The 23,961-nt window shown below is 43.7% G+C and overlaps 1 protein-coding gene across 1 annotated transcript; it reads right to left on the bottom strand.

The window, feature by feature from the left end:
* Nucleotides 1-350: 350 nt before the first annotated feature.
* Nucleotides 351-9,271, bottom strand: tent5ba (terminal nucleotidyltransferase 5ba). The gene is made up of 2 exons (XM_018754812.2): nucleotides 8,936-9,271; nucleotides 351-2,108 (listed from the first exon to the last, which is right to left on the bottom strand). Exons 1-2 carry the CDS (start codon nucleotides 9,089-9,091, stop codon nucleotides 1,083-1,085), a joined length of 1,182 nt encoding a protein of 393 aa, XP_018610328.1. The 5' UTR covers nucleotides 9,092-9,271; the 3' UTR covers nucleotides 351-1,082.
* Between the last annotated feature and the right edge of the window lie 14,690 nt (nucleotides 9,272-23,961).

Raw genomic sequence — 23,961 nt, forward strand, 5'->3', positions numbered from 1 at the left:
ATGTTAGCTATTGTTATGGAAGGACCCAAATCAGGCAGTTCATGGGAGGAAGCCCATCAACATCCCTGAACTGAAGCTCTTCTGAGGAATGGGCCGAAACTCCTCCAAGTTGATGTACAGGACTGATCAACCATTACTGGAAGTAGCTGCAGTTATTGCTGCACAAGAGGGCCAACCAGCTAGTGAAAGCCAAGATTCACATACTTTTGCCACACATTGAGAAAAATTACCCAAACAAGTAGGTTTGTCTGATTTAATTGTATTCTCCATCTACTTTCAGGATTTGCTTAAACATCTGATCATGTTTTAGGTCATATTTATGCAGAAACTGAGAAAATTCTAAACGGTTCACCAACTTTCAAGCACCACTACAGTTGTAAAAGTTTTTTTTTTTTTTTTAATCATTGGAAAAAGAGCCTCTGTCTGAAAAATAGAGATTTACAATCAGCTAAAAGATCAGTCTCTATACAGCACAATTACCTCAAAGAAAGTTTTGTATGTATGCTTCTTTAGGCACTTGAAAACGCAATGGTACTTTACCCTTTTAAACAAGTTAAGTCTTTGGTCCTTTTAAGTCCCTTACACAGGGAGGCAATTGATAATACATCTTCATATTTCTCCCCTTCCAGAAATTTCTTTTCTTGAATATTGAAAGTGGAAGAAAAATTAAGTGGGGGGGGTGCAAACTTAGTGCTCCCAACCCATCCAACCATTCTGCTACACATGAAAGACCAGCAGTTCTAAAACTGTGGGGAAATAAAGATTTTTTTTTTTTTTTTTAAATAAGTTTGTAGTTTAAAGTAGATATACAGCAGTAAAGTTCAACTAAGCACAGAAAAAGGTCTCATTTAGCAAAAGATACATTTTTTTAGATTTTTTTTTAACATGTAAAATTGAAAAAAAATAACTTGTCAACTTTCCCTTAGCTTTAACACAGAGGGCTGCCCTCCCTGCCCCTGCACCACACACACACACACACACACACACACACACACACACACACACACACACACACACACACACACACACACACACACTACAGCCCTCTCCCACAATTCCATTTCCAGCCCCAGTCTCACAGTTTAGTTACAAGGCTGCCAGGTTGGGTAGGAGCTGGTGTAGGATGTCACCACTGGTTGCACGTGGGCTACATAGTAGTTACTGAAGTTGATGTCCCTCACGTAGGCCGCTGGCTGGTAGTAGCAGGTGACATTGGTGACGGTGGGGATAACGTTCTGCTCGGCAAGCACCCGCAAAGCCAGAGCAGAAATGAGGCCCAGTGTCTGACGGCGCTCATGGCCCATCAGGCACACTGTGCTCTCATTGACCACTCTGTGCAGCATGACTAGGCAATCATAACGCTTGTTCTCCATGCCAACAAAGTGGTTCTGCAGATAGGCCTCTAGCTTGCGTTGCTGCTCGCTGATGTCTGGGAAGTCAATGAAGAAGCGTGAGCACATGTAGCGCTGTAGGGACTTCATCTCAGCCTCTGAGGCTGGCTGGAAGCCCCGCACCAGTAGGTGGCAGTACTTAAGCAGGCCACCGCCACGGATCTCCTCAGGGTTGCGTGTGGCAATGGTCCTGGCACGCAGATGCCCCAGGGCCTCCTGGAAGTCACCGTACATGCTCTCCCCAAGAACGGTGGGATGGAAGCTTTCCGACATAGGCGTGTCCGAACAGCGGTCAAAGAGCAGCAGTGAATCAAGGGTGATCTGAAATGAGTCCACACTGAACTCAAACTGCCGCCGTAAAGAGTCCACAAACTTGAGCTCCACATTCTTGCCCATGTTGTTGGAGAGTGAAATGAGGCTCCAGCGATCCGTGTCGTTGCGCACTTTCACTAGCTTCTGCACGTAGGCTTCCTTCAGCGCGAGTGGAGTTAAGCGCTCCTTGCACACCCCAGCAGGCAAGAAGTCAAGCAGGCAGTCCAGCACCACATCCTTCACCAGGCGGAAGGCCCGGTCATCTGTCAAGTTCAGACCAAAGATCAGGTCCAGGTCCTTGTAGCCCAGGCCTGTATCTTGGTGCAACACATGGCTTGCTGCCGACCCGTTCAGTTTCACATCATGGACCACTATGCCCTTCTCCTCCAGACGGGCCTGGACTACCTGAGGGTGGAGAAAGAGGGCAACTAAGCAGCTGGGACAACACAGGAAGAGTCCACACAAGAGTATTAAAAGTCATATATTAGCAGTTAAATCAGTGCCACTATTAGTTGGTGTGCTCAGAGAAAAGGTCCATGTCTAATCACATCTGACAGGAAAAGCTTCACGTATCTCAAGAGTAGTGGGAGACAAACATGACACTGGACAGGAAGTGCATCCCAGCCAATTAATACATATTTAATTTAAAAGGCAAAACAGAAGAACCCTCCCCCTTCCAAATTATTTTCTTCTCCAAAGTGAACCTCTGGCCAATGTCAATAACACCCTGACACACAGCAAACATTCACATAGAGCAGAAGGCCTACTAGGGCAAACAAAGTCATTAACAGAATCGATCTGTGGCACATCAGTAAGTATACCAACTCTTCTTGCTCTAAAATATGAATGCACTGTATAGGAAATGTGAAACAAAAGGCGTTGTGCCCTGAACTGAACCTGACATTAAGAGGATACCAGCTAGCAAGTCCTGGGTTAAGCCCACTAATCCATTTGCCACATTATGGTCGCTAAAGCTTTCTGGCTAGGCAGGAAGGGAGGCAGATCACACAGCTGGACCTGAGTCCACTAGGGTGGCAAGACAAAAGGTTTTTCGGCTAATCCCCACAGTAATCTCAAATCACTCTAGGTCACTGCAGCTGATCTGGTTTCCATCACCCCCTGTCCTCAGCACATAGTTCTTCCTCTTTTCAAGTTTCACTATGAAAAAATTCAGTGGCTAGAGGGCCGGTGTGATGAAGGACAAGGGGAGAGGCAGTTGTTATACAGCTCTAAGGAATCTGACTTTGCTGAGACACCGAGGGAGCAAAAGAGATTGAAAGGTTGGACTGACATGTCATCATGTGTGCGGGGGGGTTGCCTTATAAAATAATACAATGTACTCAATAGCTTCAAACAGTAGCACACAAGGTCACAACAAGATGACAGGTGAGGACCTTTTTAAAAAAAAAAAAAAAAAAAGTCATTCTTTCCAGTGACACAAGCCACTGAAAGTGAGACTTTTCCCAGTAACTGCACCACTCCACATATTTGTCAGCATATCTGTGACCCAGCATGATTTAACAAGAATGGAATTTGTCCTCAAATAAATGCCCTGGTACATGCCACAGCTGAGTTAAGATCTTTAAGCACAGCACCCCAAAACACTAAAGTGCACAAAGACAAGGCAGGAAGGCAGCTGGTTATCAAGATCCTGAAAACCAAAGCAAAGAAATTATTTCCATTACTGTGCAAATGTTAACTGTACTTGCTTGTTTCCATCTTGCGCTCCGAGCTCCAGTTTTTATGCAGCAGCTTCCCCATTAGCCAAAGTGTGAATAAGTATAGTTAATCTTGGCAATATATTCCAAAGTATCACAGATGTGATTTTTTTTTTTTTTAATATATAAAGAAACTAGTTAACCCCAGTGACTAGTCATTTTGTAGACTATCACCTGCAGAACCTGGTCAGCCTGTGTGGCATCTGTAACACACAAAGGAATAATTCTGCACATGATATGGAACTAGATATAAATGTTAACATTTCCAGCTCGAATCATTCCATGTTTGACCACTCATCCAGGCAGCAGATGGCATAGTGGTAGGAACTGCTGTATTGCACACAAAACACTGAAGTCTGAATCCTAATTCCTGCTGCACAGTACCCTTAAGAAAGGTTTTTACCTTGAGTTGAATTTTTTTTTTTTTTTTTTTTTTTTTTAAAAGTAATACCCACTTCTCGAAATGGAAGAATCACAGTAAGTCAGTTTGGAAAGCAGAACCAGCAAAATGAAAAAAATAGTTCAGTAAAATACCATGAGTAAGGGTTGTCATCACCCACAACTAGATTCAAAAGCCCAAGAAGCATGCATATAAAGCAGGGTATTCCCCAAACAGGACCCTAGCATTGGCAAATGAAGTTAAATAAAGTTAAATATAAAACTTGCAGAAATATGAATTACATTTCCATTGCTGAGGTTATGGAAATATAGAAAGCTCATATATATGCCAATAACTTACATCATAACTGCTATAAGCCTTTAGTGGGAAGATAGGAAAAAGACTGCATATACACCATGTATATGGTACTTTACACTAGAATTGAGCAATTAAAAGGCAGCATCAATGCTTTATTACATATTTAAATGTATTCATTTAGCAAACACTTTTCTCCAAAACAACATACATCTCATAGAAAATACAAGTTGTGCATTACCTTAGGAGAAAGACATAGCTGCAGATGTGCGACTTAAGTATAGTTAGTTTTCTTCCTTCACCACATGCACCAATGTTCATCACACAAGTAGCTGCATAAAACTTTACCAGCAACACCTTACAACACCTCCTGTAATGGGTCAAACTGATTGTGGTGAACATCCTAATTAATTCGCCTTAAACTTCTGTTTCTGTCAGTAAACAACTCAGGATAAATGTAAATAAGATGTTGCACTGCTTTTAAGTTCTGATGTTGAAGTAACAAGTCTAATACAAGCCACTTGGAATAAATATGCAGTGAGCTGCTAGCACTGGACTGAGGAATAGTCTCCTTTAAATGACAACATGACTGAGCACTCCACTTCAACACAATACAAACACAGATGTAGACATACATTCAGATGAGATATGGGTTTTTACATTTGGAAGGGCTTGGCTGGCTCAAAGATCTGAAGAATCCAGCATGCTTAAGTGTCTAAAGATTAGCCGAGGAAAGCAACAAGCTCACACTTGTCTGTCTGGGCAAGAGATTCCAATGATGATCCTCCGGTAACATTCAGCTTCAGGTTAGCATTCGTATGTTGAGCAGCAAATGATGGCTTTTCTTTCCAACTTGACATTCAATATATATATTAATTGCATTTTTTTTTTTTTTTTTTTTTTTAAATGTTTAATATGCTGCTGGCTATACCTAAAAGATGATAAATGCTGAAATGTCAAACTAAGCTGTACAGATAAATGGTTTTGCTACTCCAGAAACATTCCAAAGACATGGAATTCTTTCAGATTGATGCCATGTCCTCCACAGAGACTGACAAAGAGGAAACCAAGGCAGTCTTCAGAGATCCCAGTGCCCTGTCTTACTTCCAGCTCTGTAGCTGTACAGACCTTTTTGCCTGCCCTGTCAAATTAATCAGGCCTAGCTATTTGCTAACCCGATACCATGTGAGATAAGCAGGATCTATTTTTACTTTCTGGGACAGTCTTCATAGAAGAGAGCTGAATCGTAGCTCACCCATGTTACCATGACATCCACAGGATGTTGCACAACATCCTATCAGCCTGTTTTCTGATTATTGTATTTAAATTGGGAGAAGAGTCTGTTCTGACACCTTTTTGTTTCTCCAGGACCCCTTAATGACAATCCTATGTCTTTTTAATGTAGACTGCAGAGCTGCAATAATTAGTTATGAAATATATCATTTGAGGGGGACTTTTAGAGGTCTAAGATGCCATGCTTTCACCACATACACCTGAAAGCTTGTATTGTATCCAGAACCATTCTCAAACACCCTAAATTCTTTCACTCCTTCAAGGGGAAGTGTCAGAACTGCATATGGTTTGTGAAAAGGCAGCATAGCACAGAACCAGAATAAGAGTGAGAACCACACAAAATCCAAAGAAAGCGCCTAGCGCAGAGCTAGTATTGAGGCTAATAAAGGCACCCTGTGAACCCCCCTTCTTTAGTCACATAAAGACATTCAATATTGTTACAGCAGACGGGGATGGGTGGGGATTAACATACGACTACTCTAAACTGTATGGCACTGCTGTCATACTAATAGCTGCTAAATTAGTTCACCTTCTGAAACCCAACCATCACCAACCAGGGACTGCAGCTGCGCAGCAGCAAGAGTTTGCCACCTGGTCAGCAGGCAGGAGCACAATATATGTGTGTAACCACCTATCACCCACACACTGCACCATCTTGTATCTGCTTTTGTTCTAGCTTCAACCAAAAGCTCACATGGTTAAAAGGTTATATTTATTGCCCAGATCCCAGAAGCCCTCTTCCAATCCCCCAATGTGCCTTTTGAGAACTGCCATGTGCCTGATGGGTTTCCCATTAGTGTTGTTCAAAGAAGCATGCCCCCCGTTGGCAGGTGTCAAGGCTCTCAGCACAAAATTCTAGATGGCCTACCTACGGCAGTTGCGTCAATTCACGGCTGTTGTCGGACCATTCCCCCAATTAATCACGTTTAAAACAGGCCAAGTCTTCTCATACAGCCCTATCAAACATGCATGTCACATGCAGTCATTGCTATCAAAAGTTAAGCACTGTAAAGAAGGAAAAAAAAAATACAGGTAGATTTTACCAACAGATTAGATCAAATCTTTGATCTATGGTCAAAACTGAGAATTAAGGATCATGTTCAGACATTCCCGCCTGAAAATGATTGTTTACATGATTTTCAAAACAAGGAATGGCTTTCCCCTTTCAAAGGGATGCAGACTGCCTACAACTAACTTTGCGGTCACAGTGTAGATGGGCTGTCCTTGGAAGAAAGACTTGTCTAAGGAAAAAAATGCAAAGACTGAAACACACATCTTAGGAATGCTAAAGGATACATCCAGCAATGCAGTCTAATGCCTTTCACATCGAAAGTTCTGGCAAAATAAATGTAGTCATTTGAAGAATGGCCTGAATGTGAGGGTGACAATATACAATGAAGGTGACAGTAGTTTCAGACTGTTTACCCAACTGTTTGGGGCCATCTGAAGATGGACATTACACTTAAGTCCATGAATCTAATCCATATTAAAATGAACCAGATAAGACATGTGGGCCTGGTCTTGGCAGGGCCAAATTTGGACTATTTTGGCATTTTGACCCCATGGGTTTATGATTATTTCAAATTGGGCATCAGGAACATATGCCATTAGGCTGTATGGCAAACATTAAATCAAAACTAGCTTATATGTTGACATAAAACATGTTACAACAAAACTATAAATACTCCTCTTTCAGTTATACAAACTCAAATTTTTGAGTCAGTGTACACTATTGTAAGGCTGTTGAGCCAAACTTGTAGCATGTTTCACCTTAAAGGAGATGAGCTTTTCCAAATTAAAATTGATTTGCTTTCTTCTGATGCCCCCAGCCTCCCTCCAAACAACATTCCATTCCCCACCCCCAAGATCAAAGTGGCAATCGTAGTGCAGAGCCCCACTGAATCAAACAGGTTCAACTGGCATAAGGCCAGCCCACCCTAAAGAGACAGTCTGAAGTTGTGTGTGTAATAATAAAGAGATGCTGGAGTGATAAAGCTACGCTAAACACGGTGGAGCAAAACTTCAAGTGCTTACAAAATGCTGCTGTTGTGGTGTGCCAGGCTTTAAGCTCTCAGCCTGCTATCTGAGGCTGCTGTATTGGAGTTTAGGGGTCTGGTTCTCTAGCCTCTCTTTTAATTTGGCAAGCATGTCAAAGACTGGAAAGGTGCCTTTCAGGCATGGCCAAGCCCACCTTCTCTCATGCCTCCTCCACCATATTCTTCTATCACCCTAGGACTTGCTACTAATGGTGCCTTCCGAAGTGCCCCTGGCATTTGCTTTGGAGTGTCTCGGACCAATTCAAAGCAAAGAGTGGTCATTCTCATTAATAGTTGATACTTTTCTGAAGTGTCTGACGCATCAAGGCATGTTAGATTGTTGAAAATGTAATTAAGAACACTTCTTTTCACGTCCAGTGAAAAGTGTATGCTTCAGTTGCATCGACACCAGGCATAGCTCCAAAAATCTTGTGCAGAGGTCTACACAAAACTCAGCAACCATGAAGTGACAAATTAAATATGAATAATTTCTGAGATTCTTGTTTGGTAAAGTTTAAAACACTGTAGATGTTAAACCGCAATTGGGCCAGGTCAGGATTATAATAACCGCTTAGTTAGTGAAAGCAGTAGAGAGAAGATGTGATGTGTGAAGATTTGGTGTATATAGGCTATACTACTACAAAATTGAGTCGCACATTCAAATCTTGCAGAACTTCGCTGAGAAAGTAACAGAACCAGACCAAGTGTGCGGGGGAACGTGAGCAGGTGTGTGCATGACAGCGCCATTCACAACCACACAGCACACTTACCGTTTAAAACACAGGTCATCAGGACATGCGCTATTTCTGTACACTCCCCTGTTTTGACCGACCACAGCAATAACTCCATCCATGTAACTCCATTTAAATTATTTTTTTAAAATCTACTCTCCACACAAGTTAACAAGAGGAAAATCCTGAATAACCACACATTTCGCTAACTTTTACCATGTTTACTGTCCCTAAAGAGGAAGCAGTTATAGCCAGCATTTTGGGTTGCTAAAGGTCAAACTAAGTACAGAGTTCAGTGAGTGGGTTAGTCGGCACTGTTATTCCTCAAAATTCATAGCGCGCTTTATTACTCGAGAAAGGAATGTTTTTTTTTTTTTTTTTTCCCTCACGCACGCACGGAGGATAACTAGTTAACTTATCGTGTAGGACTTAACAGAGAATACAAACGAGTAAGCACAGAAATATTATTATCGTACTGACAATGACATCACCATCACCTTACTTAAGCTGAGGTTTTTTTTATTATTCTCCTTGTAGAACCCTTCGATCGAGACACTTAGGATGAACTGATACAGAAACTTATACGAAATACATACTCTCTGTCAGTTGTTGAGTTTGGAAAATTACTGCAACGTTAACTAACCTGCAAGTGCCCTGCCTTGAACACAAAGGACCCAAATAACTAAAGGTTGATTAATGAAGATCCCAGACTGAAGTGCTGTAGCAGACTCGACGCCCTCCCCGGCCGAATCCTCCTTACCTGCACTATTTGCCGCGGCTGTACCGACAGCGTGGGGAAGTTTCCCCGGCCGTGTATGGGGACTGTCTCCCCGAGGATGGCGTCCAGCCGCTGCACCTGCTCCCAGGACAGGACGCAGAACCGCCAGCTCTGCCCCGACACATCCTCGGAGGACATGGCGATGAGACCCCAACCACTGCTTGTCAACCTCTGTCCCTCCTGTACCAGCCTCTCAGTCAGCAGCAACCTACAAGTTCAGTCAGTGCAGGCGAATGTGTTCCAAAGGAAAAAATTGAATAGTTTAAATGTTAACTCAAATTAATGTTTTGCTTTATTTCTGTCCTAAATGAACGTAAATCAAAAGTGATTGCCCTATTTCACTTACCCTCCCCCCCCCCCTTTTTTTTTTTTTTTTTTTTTTTTTTTTAAAGAAATAAATAAATAAATAAAATGTGCTTCACCCACGACCGCTCGCTTCACAGGATATGACTGCATAGTCCATCGAAAGGGCTTTTAAATAACAAAATTAGCATAGACGTGTCTCGATTGGCTTGATCGTGGCTTATGAATTATTTAAAAGCTCAATTAACGAGTATGGGCGATTGGCACGCCCCCAACCCCCCTCACTCTACGGGCGTGTACACCCGCCACGGCGGGTCTGCGTAAGAGCGAAAATCAGTATTAGACGGCACGCTATGCTCGATGACGTTGTGACTTTGGCATCCGCTCACAAGGCATCCCCAGATTCCCTGAGAACGTAAGGACTGAATGTGTTTCGTATGAGCCAGTTACGTGATATTTATTTTAAAGTTTAAATAAATTAATAAAACTATTACATTTCTTGAGTTATATGCAGTAGTCGAAAAACTGAAAAGACAAGGATAGAGTTTACTTTTAGTAGTAAATACTATAGTAGCTTAGTACCCGGCGACTCTCGAACAGAAATCGACGACGTCAGCCAGTGTCAGTGAGTGAAATAAAAGAAATAATTTATAAATGATTAAATAAATCACAGGATATTACTGTAATAATATTTCAAGCGATAAAATGATGTGGAAAACCAAAATAAATGCATGTGAAATATAATAAACTGGACACTAAAAATGTAATGTTACGGTTTAATGACTTCGCGAAGGAAATGCGCAAGCATTAGGTGCAAGGCAGAGGGGGGGTGCACTCTGGACAAGGCACCAGTCTATCACAGGGTAGTCACACACATTCACAATTTAGCATTAACAATTCACCTGAACTTCATGTCTTTTGACTGTGGGAGGAAACCCACAGACACAGGGAGAACATGCTTTACTATATCAGTTCAGGGTAAATATGGATGGTACTGCAGCAGGAGTGGCACTTAAACCAGAAGCCTGGAGGTTAAAATACAATAGCACTTACCAGGACACTACCCACTTTTTCACTTTAATATACTAATTTTGAAGCATTGTTTTAAAAACTGATAGGGGGTGCGGTGGCGCAGTGGCGCAGTGGGTTGGACCAGGTCCTGCTCTCTGGTGGGTCTGGGGTTCGAGTCCCGCTTGGGGTGCCTTGCGGCGGACTGGCGTCCCGTCCTGGGTGTGTTCCTTCGTCCTTATGCCCTGTGTTACCGGGTTGGCTCCGGTTCCCCCATGACCCCGTCTGGGACAAGCGGTTCAGAAGGTGTGTGTTTTAAAAACCTATAACATTTTAAGTGTTAAGCAGCTGCATGTTGGACTTCCCACATCTGCTGTGAAAATTGGAATACATCTTTCAAGTTCACACACGACAGAGGTCAGTCCGAATGTTAAGAAAGACTATTACAAATAGCCCAGACCATGAAACCTATATTCAGCCGCTTCTTATCTTCAGAAACAAATGGAATGCTTTTCAGATAAGCAGTGCATGAAAACTGATATTAAAGAAAGTTAATGAAAATGCTATTATGAAAAATGTACGCAGTTTGCTGAACACGTGATAGCATGCGTTTCTGTTTAGTTTATATTTTAGCTTGATTGCAGTCAAGTGGCTTAGATAAAGCATGTTTTTTTCCACAGCTTAAGTGTTTCCACAGCAGGGATATTTCCACTGTTTGCAGTTTTCAATACATTTCAATTTTTTTCATCTCCATCTGCCTCTGTTCAAATCTCCCCCAGGGTGTTTGGCTGTGAAAGAGGAATACATTGCATTTCCTCTTCACACTGGGATGTGATGCTATAGGTAAGGTTTAAAGAACAGGCATCTTTTTGCGATAGTGCCACAAACAATACCCTGTCATCCTATATTTAAAACTCTGATTCAAAAAAGGAGAAAATCAGGTTTTCCCTGTTTTGGCATGCCAGGTTAGAAATGTATCTTCCATGCACAAGAGAAATGAAGGATGAACTGAGTAAATGCTGTGGAAATGTGAAGTTTCTGTTCTTATTTATTTATTCTGAGGTTTGGGGTGATATACCAAAGTGTTTGGTTTAGCCTTCAGGGTTGAGACTCAGACAGTACAGCACTGTAATTGATGCTGATTGCAGAGTTAAATAGCTGTTTCTCAGACTTCCCTCCCAGTTGAAGCGCATGGTTGGAGACACCCTTCTGGCTGTAGATGAAGGGCAGCGTCTCCTTGCAGAGTGGCTAGCACAAAGCAGAAGTGTTGGAATTATCTTTAATGAGAGTTCTTGCAACTGCACTCCTAACAATGCTAACTTTGAAAAAGATGGAACTTGCTGGAAACTGGGCAAAAAACAGAAATGTATTTAATTCACATTTACATTTACATTTATTCATTTAGCAGATGCTTTTCTCCAAAGCGACATACATCTCAGAGAAATACAATTTGTGCATTACATTAAGAGAAAGAGAGACATAGTTGCAGGTGTGATTCTTAAGTAAACTTAGTTTGTTTCTTTCCATTTTATGCACCAATGTTCATCGCACGAGTAGATGCATAAAACTCAGAATAGATGATTCCTGATCACCTTCCTACATTTTTTTTAAAGGTACATAAACATTTACGTACAATACAGGAGTAGCAGCTGTGTAAAGGCTTTTCTGGACATAAAGTAATGGTGCATGAACATTTACACCATACATGAGCTTAAGAGAGATTCACAGCAGAGTTTGTCAGTTCCAGTTTCTGTGGAACACATTATGTTTAGTGCAGTGGTTGCTTTTCATTCTATGCATTCTGAGAGGCCTTTTTAACTACTATTGAATAGATAGCAATTTTTAAAATAAAGAGAACTGGGGCAACTGAGCCACAATAGCACCTAGAAAATGGAATTATTTGTAATATGGCTAGGGGGTGCGGTGGCGCAGTGGGTTGGACCGCGGTCCTGCTCTCCGGTGGGTCTGGGGTTCAAGTCCCACTTGGGGTGCCTTGCGGCGGACTGGCGTGCCGTCCTGGGTGTGTCCCTTACGCCCTGTGTTGCCGGGTAGGCTCCGGTTCCCTGTGACCCTGTGAGGGACAACCGGTTCTGAAAGTGTGTGTGTGTAATATGGCTTCCACTTTATTTTAACTGTGTTATAGGTGATGTATGCTTTTAGAATGCAGCATGATCAAAGAGGCTTCATTCAGTTTGCCTTCTCTTCTGGTGGGGCGGGTGTATGGGTAAAGGAAAGAAATAAAGGTGAAATGATGAAAACAGGAAAAATTCTTTAACACAACCATCACCTGCATTGGTCTGTATCAAGACATATTTGCATGGGATGGCCTGTCCATATCATGGAAATTAGGGGATGAAGAACTTATGAGTAACATCTCTATAGTCACAGTACTCAAGGCACAGATTGTCCACACGTTCTTGTTCCCTTGGCAACAGCATCCCTCAGTCATTCAGCAGCTGGACTGAGGCTGACCTAGCCGGCAGATAAAACAGTTGGCAGCGAGTACCTGCGTCATCTTGCTATAAATAATCAGGTGCTGGGGGTGAACTTTTCAAATTGAAAACGAGCGGAAATGAATGGGAAAAAACAAGAAAGGTACACTTGATACTTGCAGTGCATCTACATTTTCACTGACTCGGAGGTGCTAAACAAAGATTAGGGAGACATTAACATTGCTATGTCCACTTGGACCTGAGGGGATCAACAACCACGTCATGAACAAAAAGCTACGTGAGGCACAAGCACTTAGACAATGATGAAGTCCAAAACAACTTTTGTTATTATTTAAACAATGATTTTTAATTGTGAAATTACAGAAATGCTGGACTAGCAGAACAAACAAAATGTTGTTGCTGCTTCAGACTCCAAACCTGAAGCTTTTTCTCTCCATCCAGAGCAACACACACCACTTAATTTCAGTACTGCAGACAATCCTTGTTGGCATAAGTCCTTTTACCACAAACAGCTATTATGGCTGTCAACAAAAGTGCCAAAACTAAACCTTCCAGCCCAGACATGAAGGTATAAAAAGGGTTCATAATGTTATCTAGTTAATAAAGTGGCACACATAAGGTATTTTGCCTCTTAAGGAGGCGAAGGCTGAGGCACCAGAACACTCTTGCAGTTGTGTTACTGCAGAAATCACATGCTTTCAACACAAGGATAAGTGCATTATTTCAGAACAGTAGCCAGAGAGGTGGACCTTTTGACAACATATAAAAAGCTTAAATTTTTTCATTAATGAAAAACAAAAACACTTAAACACATTCTCTCTGTCACTCACACACTATGGGTGAGCCTGAACAACATGTTTTTAGACTGCAGGAGGAAATCCACACAGACACGGGAAGAACATGCGAACTCCACACGGACTGAGTGGGGATCAAGCCTATCTTCTATCACACCACACAGGCGCTGTGAAACAGCAGTGTTACTCGGTGTGCCACTATGCCACCTGAGAGAGTTAAACACTGTTTCTTCAAAGTCACCATGTGTAGGCTGTGTTGACTTGGTGTAACGGGTTAAAGGAGAACAGGTAGTATTGAAAAAAGTGCATGGAGTCTTGGGTGTAGTGCATTGGCCTATGATTACATCCTCTTTGGAATGCAGCATGCTTGGAATTGTGAGTCTTGTAGGTGGAGTGGGGTTTTTCACTGTTTGATCACACCTTGGATAAATGATAAACTGGAAATATCAAGTGTCCAGGTATCCCTAGTCAAACAGCACACAGGTCACATATACAGTAAATATCCCATGTTACCCTCATAAGTTAAATCAACATAGATGTGTTGCACTGTTCATAATTAATGAGCACTTTTTTCATGGGGAAGCATAGAGCTCAAGGAAGGAGAAAGTACTCACCTACACATTTATGCTTGGTAAAACAAGGAGGTGAAGGAGGTCATTCCTTTTCAAGTGGCTTTCCAAATAATATTACAATGTCAGCTAGAGGAAAGTCCAATCAAGCCTATAGGTACTGGATTTGACTAGGAAGTCATGATACTCCTTTTATTACAGCAGGTGAGACAGATGTCAGTGCGATTCATTGGTCTACATTTTAATTTCTCATGGTGTCAGAGGAACCTTGGTGGAAGGCCATGTGGTGCTCTTGAATAAGCACTTTTCTTTTTGGTATGTTGAATCGGAAACATCATTAGTTTGGTGCATTGGTCAGGTTTCAGGTGTCCTGTATTGGGACAGGAGCCCTTGCTGCTTCACAGTCAACTGCTTGGTATCAAGCCACCGGAGCAGGGCTCAAGCCCCCCTATGTCCCAGTCCCATTATCTCTCTTTTTAAATTGGCTGCCTGAGAGTTTCGTCCAAGTAACATTTAATTATGATGTTGCATTTTATATGTTATTGCTGCTGCTCTTTTTTACTCAAATTGTTAAGTTAAATGGTCTGCTTTCAGGGGTGCTTTGCCAGCTTTGATTCAGTGACTTGAACCTATAGCCTTTTGGTTAGATCTCTATGTTACCAAAAGCCCAGTAATACTGTGTAAGTTATGGGTGGAGTGCATCTGTGCGTAAACATAAATACAAGAAAGATCTGCTGCTAGTGGACAATTGTAAAATGGTGTGGTATTGGAAACACATGGTAAGTGAGGAACAATATATAGATTGTAAGCTGGCCTTAAACATGATCAGTCCTAACACCACAGACTTTTTGTTTCACACATCTTAAGATGCACCATGATCAGTGATGTAAGATATCAAATAGCAACAATATCATTATTACTTGTTAACTGGCTTAGAATTGTTAGTTAACCTAGAATGCCCAGGACAGGTGGACAGCCACTGGCCCTTGGACCCCCAGAGGTTTTTTTCTCCCTCAACTTTCAGTTGGGAGTTTTTGTTCCTTTCCTCCGTGGCCAGTAGGCATATTTAGAGCTCTATAAAAGTACTATATTATGGTAGTCATTAGTCAAATGTCTTCTTTGTTTCTTATCTGATGTATTTGTTTTTCTTGCTTTATGCCTGTGTTAAAGAGCTCTGTGTCACTGCATGAGAAGAGCTCACTATAAAAATAAATTGATTTGAATTGAACTGAATGCAATCTGGGGTCACTGAATGTTTTCCCAAACACCAAACCCGCCACACAGCAGGCACCAACTGAACCTGGCACACCACCCTTGCATGACAGTTATGTTGTCTATATTTCTTATACTTCTTGTTCATGAGATCCCAGCACAAATAAGCATTTAAAATGACTGAGAGAGTATTTTCCCAACTGCATAAGCAAATAGAAAATAAAATATCTGATTGGAGAACCAGGGTTGCATCCCTCCTGCAAAATTACAGATACTCTCAGACTCTGCACACTGGCTGTATTAGTTGAACTTTATTTTGCTTATTCTACTTGTATTTTAAACACTGTTGGTTCTATAATATTGCTTTATGTATTTTGCATGATCTTCCATGTTCAATTCATTGCCAGAGTGGCTGTGCTAAATGAAAATCCCATTGTAAAAGAGAATTTGGGGTGATGAGCAGTCTCAGCATGAAAGAACTCTTACAACAGCAGTTGCTTCCCTGTGTGTTTCAATCCCATGTGTGATTTTCTCAGTGGGGGGTTGGGACAAGAGAAGGAATTAGAGGAAGAGGAACTGATGAGAAGTGAATACTCAGGAGCATCACCAGAATGTCACTTGACTGTGGGAATGTTACACGGATGACATCAAAGTCTAAGACAAGGCCGTAAATAGACAGAGAGCATGTTGTGTACTTTTCACAATTGCTGACTCATGGGGCGAAGCCTAAGGAGTGGTTTCACAGAATTCCAATGTCCACAGAGAAGTGCTTCACTGGAGGGAATGTGTGTGTTATTGATGTCGAACACCATTCCATGTTTTCAAATAAATGTGATTACATAATCAAGTAGACTATGCAGGATTTAGTTTGTAGTAGGTCATCACTTAAGTGAATTCCTTCAAAACTGCCTAGCCTTGTTGTTTTCAACACCATTTAAGCTTCAAGCCCTATAACTTCACTCATGGTTACAACTTTCTTGAAACTATGATTGCATGCATTTGAAGATCAACAGCCATGGGAATGTTCCTTTGGGGAGGAAAATGTTGCTGACCTACAGCAAAAGCTTCATCCAGAATGGGGTATTAAAACTCCATCTCAGCTTGATGTATCCCTCCTGTATGGGAAATTGAAGTTGTGGTGTCTGCAGTTTAGGCTGTTGCCACATATTAAATGACCACTTAGGGTATATAAGTTTTCCGTCCGGGTGGTTCAGAAGCTGGAGCAGATTTTCAGTAAGCTGGTAACAAAATGGTTGGGAGTACCATGCTGTTTAAGTAGTGCGGTCTTGTATGGTTAGGACATTTTGGAGCTGCTGGTGACAAGTTTGGTTGAAGAATATAAGTACAGGCAGTCCCCAGGTTACAAACATCCAATTTACGTACAGGGTCAGGATCAGTGGGTGAATTGGGAAGGCGTGAAGAAGCGGAAGCTATGCTAGCCATATATGTGGGCTGTGGAGGCAAGTCGCATTAAGTTCATTGTTGGAGCGACATACTGCCAACACCATAGAATGTTAAGCAGTGGGCAGGTGGTGATGGTAGCTATAAGTTGTGCAGCAGTATGGTGACAATGAGGCACATTTCGTTAGGATGCAATTTTAGCTTGTGCAGGAGCCCTGTACTTGGCACCATAATCAAGTGCTTAAATGTTTGGAAGGTGTTTTTGAGAGCAAGCATTTGTTGGTGATTTTTTTTGCCTGTTAGCAGTATAAATAATACAATTGGATTTGCACAGGCAGGAGAGAGTAATACTGTCCTAGAGCAAACATGTCTTCGTAGGTGGGGTAAAGTACAGGACTGTGGGCAAACAGCTCCAGGTGCCACAGGTTATTGTGGTTACTTCATTGTGTCCAGACATAGTGTTATATTCGGAGCGTGAGCGGATCGTGTACTTTGTAGAGTTAACGGTGCCTTTTGAGGATACTGTTGAGTAGGCATATGTGCGGAAAGTGTTGAAATGTGCCAATCTGGTGGCAAAGGCAAGACACCGTGGATGGCGGGCTCATGTGAGACCGGTAGAGGAAGGTGTCAGAGAATTTGTGCCTAAATCAGCTATGTCATTGTTAGGAGAATTCAGTGTTAGAGGCCTTCACAAACATTCACAGTGCTTACAAGGCTGCACCCCGCCGCCACCTCGGCTACTCGGACCACATTACTGTCATGCTAATCCCAGCATACAGACCACTCCTGAAACATGCCAGACCAGTCCTGAAACAGGTGAGAACCTGGTCTGAGGGAGCCATCTCAGCATTTCAGGACTGCTTTGAACACACAGGCTGGAATAAGTTCAGAGAGGCTACTACATACCATAACACGACAGTGTAATGATGACGTATTATGGTGGAGACTGAGGGGTTCCCCCCCCCAGTCCCCTCTCTCTTGCGCGCGCGAGCAGGCTGATATACTTGGCCGTGTACACATGTTGTGCCTCGCACGTTTTGGAGTTTACTTTAATGTTGTTTATTTCATCGTGAAGACAACTGTGTGAAATATAAGTAATCCATAGTTGCCTACAAGATATTAAATGAAGAGCTTCCATTTTTTCCGTGTCCGTCTGGGTTTATACACCTTTCATTGGAATCCACGTGAGGATCTGGGCTAACTCATTAGCCAGATTGTTACAAATGGCGCCCGAACCGTGAATGAACACCCTCAGAAGGAAAGGTTTGGACACTGGACAATGAGTATATTTGGAATATGTTTTTGGTGGATGACGAAGCAGACAAACTATTTTTGGAATTTGACTTTTTATTTCTTTGCCTCGCACACGTTGCCTAGCGGACTGCTGAGGCAGCCAAAGTTGACGATATTTCATTCACTCCTGCACGGTGTGTGGCAACCTAAAAGTTGGGCAGACCGTGGGATATTTTTCCTCATCTTTTTCCCCATTCGCTACGGAGTTCTACGCACCGTGAAAGAGGAATAAAAAAAAAAAAAAGTTAATAATTGTATGTGAGTGTGTAATATATGTTAATAGCAAAATAATGAAAACTGACTACTGTACTGAATTCAAGGGGAATACATGCAGTGATATTTGATGATAATATTTTTCTTATGCATTGTGATAGGGTGTCTTACTAATGCAAATGTGCTAATGTAACCTGCTTTAGGATACTTTTCTTTCCAGTTATTTGTGGTCACATTTCTGTTTTGATTCCCTCATTACATTTACAATGGCTAGACAAATTGTTGCATTTGTAGATGAAGATGTTGAAGGTGAGGGTGTTCCACTGGGGCTGTTGGGTGATGATTCGGTCACAATTCAGCGTCTTGCTGCTCAGGTAAAAAAGTTGCAGCAACAAGTAGATACGCTGACATCTGCATTTAGTATGTCTATTGACTTAAAACACAGCTTGCTACAGTAGTTTGAGATCCAGACCTCTTCACACTCACAGAGACCAGACACACATACCCATCCTATGTTTACCTCCACCCCTGCTACACACACACTCACAAAGCGCAATAGTCGAAATGCCGAGGCTTCTCAACATTCACATGGACAAAATGCTGGTGCCCGTCCTGGACACACTACACTCACTGCGGCACACACTCTCTCCGAATGCACAGCCCAGTCATGTCCACACCCCCCGCTGGTTAGTTCTGCTCACCTTTCTGGCCTTGTGCCACCCAAGTTTGATGGGGGTGATTCTATTGACCCAGAGGATTGGCTTCAGTCTGTTTCGTTGTACAAAACAGCGGTTGGCTTATCTGATACTCAGTTTTTTCTAGAGTTGACGAGGCTGTTTGAGAGGTAGCTTCGGAAGTGGTACTCTGCCAAGCAGCCCCACCTACTGTCATGGGAACATTTCTCAGATCTCTTTTGTCAAGCATTCTTACCTACAGACAATGAAGAGAAGATTTGGAGAGGAATTTTAGACAGTGTTCAGGCTTCTGATGAACCACTTCCCACTTTTGTTGCTCACCTGGTGACTGAGTTCAAACGACTGAGGCAACTGCTGTCTGAGCAAGAACAGATCAAGATGATTTGCCGGCATGTCTCAGACCAGTATAGACTGGCCCTCCATGCGGCCGCACCCACAACTTTAACTGAGCTGCTCCTGACTGCCCATGAGCTACACACTGCCTTGGGGCCTATCTCCCCTAACAGGACTGCCACTTCTGCTCAGCTGACCCAGCGACCAAACTTGCACTACTACAAATTTTTTACCCCCAGGGTCACCACACGTAATTGTGGGACCTGTAAGAAAACTAGGCAGAGTGGAAACACAGAACCTGGTGGGGGGTGGGGGGTGGGGGGGGCAGCTGCGAGTCCTCAGCCAGATCAAGAGAACCCAAATGCTCCACAAGACACTAGGGGTGACCTGGGTGCTCGACCACGTAGGTTTCAGAGACCCCGGGGTGGAAACCAGAACGCGGAACCGGGGCCCAGCGTACAGAGGACAGAGGGTTCTCACTCAGTTAATTTGGTACAGGACAGCCCAAAGAAGTCTAAGAACTCCCCTTTGTCGTCAATGGTAATGGTTAACCAGGTTTTTCTGAGGGCGACATTGGATACTGGTGCGTCCATTTCAGCAGTCCATCCATCCACTCTCCTTAAGTGTGGAATAAATGAGGATATTGTTCTCCCTTGGACTTTCTCCCCACTTGAGTTGGCTGACTCAAAACAGTGCACTCCTTCAGGTGTTGTGTGGCTGCCCGTGAGCTTGTTGGGTCACTTGTTCACACATCGCTTTGCTGTAATTCCGGACCTGTCTTGCCCCATTCTTTTGGGTACAGATTTCATGATCCAGGCAGATGTTCATATTCATCCGGCCACAGGTAGCGTTAAATTGGGAGACAATGCAAACTACGCACCAGACCTAGACCTGTTGGAGGGGGAGTTTGGGGACTTGGAAGGTCATGTAGCTTGCCTGACATTTAAGGATACCAAAGTTGATTTTATCCCAGTGTTGGATCAGGCAGCTTTACTTCCAGCAGACAAGGAAAAGCTGGCAAGCCTGTTACGAGACTTTGAATATCTTTTCAGTGGAAAGCTGGGGAAGACCTCATTAGTTACAGATACAATCGACACAGGAACTGCGAAACCAGTGTGCCTCCCTCCCTATCGTGCCTCTCCCGCTAAAAGAAAGATTATCGAAGAGCAAATTTCTAAAATGTTGGAGGATGATATTATTGAGCCGGCTTCAGGGCCCTGGGCGTCCCCAATCGTGATAGTGGAAAAGCCTGGTGCAGAGCCGAGATTTTGTGTGGATTTTAGGAAAGTGAACAAATGTACAGTGAGGGACTCCTATCCGCTGCCGAGAGTAGATGACTCTTTGGATTTTTTGGCACGGGGTAAATTCATTTCAACTCTAGACCTTGCACGAGGTTATTGGCTGCAGATTCGAGACCAAAGACAGCTTTTATCTCTCACAAAGGGCTCTTTCAATTTAAAGTAATGCCTTTTGGATTGTCAAATGCGCCTGTGACATTTCAAAGGCTAATGAACACTGTCTTGGCAGGGCTCACACACACCTGTTGTATGGTATACCTAGATGATATTGTTGTTGCTTCACCAACCTTTGACCAACACCTGACAGACCTCGCTAGTGTATTGGGGCGTTTGGTGGAGGCTGGCCTTTCGTTGAAGCTGGCTAAATGTCATTTTTGTACGCCAAACCTTCGTTACTTGGGTTACCTGGTAACCCCAGGAGGCATTGGTCCTGATGAGAGTAAGGTGGCCGCAATCAAGCAGTTTCCCAGACCGAAGACGGTTAAAAACGTTTGCGACAGTTTCTTGGAATGACAAGTTACTATCGTAGGTTCATTTCAGGGTATGCTCGTATCGCTGAGCCCATGTTCACTCTTTTGAGGGAGGATACCCATTTCACGTGGTCTCCTGAGTGCCAGCAGTCTTTTGATCACCTGAAGCAGCAGTTGACAAGGGCACCAAGTACTTGTTTTACCTAATTTTGGAAAGCCTTTTACAGTTCATACAGATGCTTGCAATGTTGGCCTCGGGGCCGTATTGACCCAGACTGGGGAAGATGGCTTGGAAAGGGCTGTCGCATTTGCGAGCCGCACACTTCACAAGTCAGAGCGCCTATATTCCACTTCTGAGAAAGAGTGCCTCGGGGTGATTTGGGCTCTTGAACACTTTCGTCCATATATTACATAGCAGCCCTCAGGCTCCTATGTAACAGTTGTTACGGATCACAACAGCTTGAGGTGGCTGATATCAAGGCCCTCCCCCTCAGGGCGATTAGCTGGATGGTGCCTACAACTACAGGACTTTGACTTTGAAGTGGTCCACAGACTGGGCTCTGCAAATTTAGTTCCAGATGCCCTTTCACGGAACCCTGCCTATGATCCCTCCGAGCCCGTAGACCTGTTGCCATCATATGCCACTATTGGCTCTTTGAACCTCAGACGTCAACCACTGTTAATATTAGAGGACAAGTAACAGCTTAAGTCGCTCCAGCAGGGCGACCAGGTAATCCCATCGCTGTTCACGGAACTGGAGAGCGGATCCTGTGTGGACTCAACAGATTTTTGCATTCAGGACGGCTTGGTTTACTTCATGGAGAAGAGGGCTTCCTGTCGGCTTCATCCTCTTAAGGCCCTGCGAGGTCTATGTGCCTGGAATCCTGCGAGGTACTTTACTGAGATACTTTCATGACCACCCAATGGGGGGCCACCTAGGCATTACCAAAACCCTTGGGCGCTTACAGAGGCGAGTCTACTGGCCAGGTATGAGGGGTGATGTCAAGAGGTATGTCCAGTCCTGCGTGACCTGCCAGTTGTCCAAGCCAGCCAATCAGAAGCCTGGAGGCTATCTGAAACCAGTAGTCGCTACATATCCATGGGAGTTTGCTGGTGTTGATTTCATGGGTCCCCTCCCCAGATCCGGCCGTGGGAATGAATATATTTTAGTTTTCATTGACTATTTCACCAAGTGGGTGGAAATCTGTCTAGTTCGACAGGCTACAGCGGCGACTGCGGCCCGCAAGTTTGTCTCTGAGGTGTTTGCGAGACATGGCGCTCCTGCGCACCTGGTCTCTGACAGGGGTGTTCAGTTTGTGAGTGACTTCTTTGAGGAGGTTGTTGCTGCCATGGGCTCAGACCACAGGCTGACTACAGCTCACCACCTCCAGTCTAACCAGACGGAACGAGTGAACCGTACTATTAAGACTGAAATCCGTGCTTATGTGGGGCGAAAACACAGAGACTGGGACCTCCACTTGCCACTGATCTCCTTTGTGTTGAGAACAGCTCCACACCAGAGTACGGGAGATACCCCAGCTTTTCTTTTGTATGGCAGAGACCTGAATACACCCCTTGATTTGTGGTTGTCACCAAGCCCTCAATACATGGCTGATTCTGTAGCAGACTACAAGGTGGAGCTCACATCAGCCCTGAGGGAGGCATGTGATCATGTGAGGGAGTCCCTAGCAGAGAGCCGGTCTACACAGAAAAAACTGTAGCCCACCCACTCAATTCTGATGTTTTTTTTTTAACATTACTAGCATGGGAGGTGAATCGGTGGTGTCTACGACACAACTTTGGGATGCATGTACTGTTGCTTCCCCAATTGCGGGGTATGACTCTCGCTAGGGTGAGGAGGGGCCCAGTTAGCGTCGTGCAGCTATACTGTTACACTGTGTGAGTATAAACCTCCCATGCATCACACTTAGCAACCTCAGCCCCTTTTCCTTTCCCCAAAAAAAAACATTCACACCTACACAGGGACTGTCATAACAGTCAGGTGAAATAAACCCAACAAACATTTAATATAAAACATCCACACAAATAAACATTACAGTATTCACACCAACAGAGAAAACGAACACTTTTTTTGTGCCCGGGGTTTTTTCTCTTTTTTTTTATGACTCAGTCTCTGGTACCGTCGTCTCGTTGGTGCGCTTTAGTCTGGAGCTCCTTGTCCACCACCGAGGGGAATTCCTCGCCATTACTCACGGTTTTCGTGCGGTGCAGGAAACCGACAGCGACCTGTCTTCACATCCACCCTCTCTCCAGCGAGGGTGGAGCGATGATGGCGAGTCCTGGTGACACTCTCTCCGCGGTCCAGTCGCGCTGGCCAAACCCTAACACTTTCATTGCCCCACAACTCTGAAAAAACTAGGTGCAACATGGTGTCTCCCACACACGTGCTCCGCTCCCCCTCTTTCCCTTAAACTACTCAAACCTAACTGACTGCACGCCGGCTGGTTGTGTTGCTCGCGCTGTTTTTTTTTCCAAACACCCGAGCGAGAACGAACCCGAACCGGCTCGTTCTCCTCGCCTGGTCTCAAAAAAAACTCCCTTTCTCCCCACGCGGTGTTCCAACTCTCTTTTCTACTCCGTCTTCTCCACTTCTCTTCCGGAACATCCTGCCCCACAAGGTCGCGAGCACTTTCCCCACCAGCATTGATTGGGCAGTCCCTAAATGACATCACTTGTCTGTGATGGTGACGCCTCACTCCCAGACACGTTGAATGATTTCAAATTAACAGTTGAAAGCACAGAACAACATGCAAGCAGGTAAAACCATCCCAACTTCCACCGACCAGCTACTTTGTCTGTCTGCAGTGGATATCAGGAAGACTCTGTCCAGAGTTAACCCACAGAAAGCTGCAGGTCCTGACAACATACCTGGCCAGGTACTCATGGAATGTACTGTTCAGCTTGCAGATGTCTTCAGCATTTCCCTGGGCCAGGTAGTTGTCCCT

The sequence above is a fragment of the Scleropages formosus genome, chromosome 8, assembly GCF_900964775.1.
Source record: "Scleropages formosus chromosome 8, fSclFor1.1, whole genome shotgun sequence".
Classification (NCBI taxonomy): domain Eukaryota; kingdom Metazoa; phylum Chordata; class Actinopteri; order Osteoglossiformes; family Osteoglossidae; genus Scleropages; species Scleropages formosus.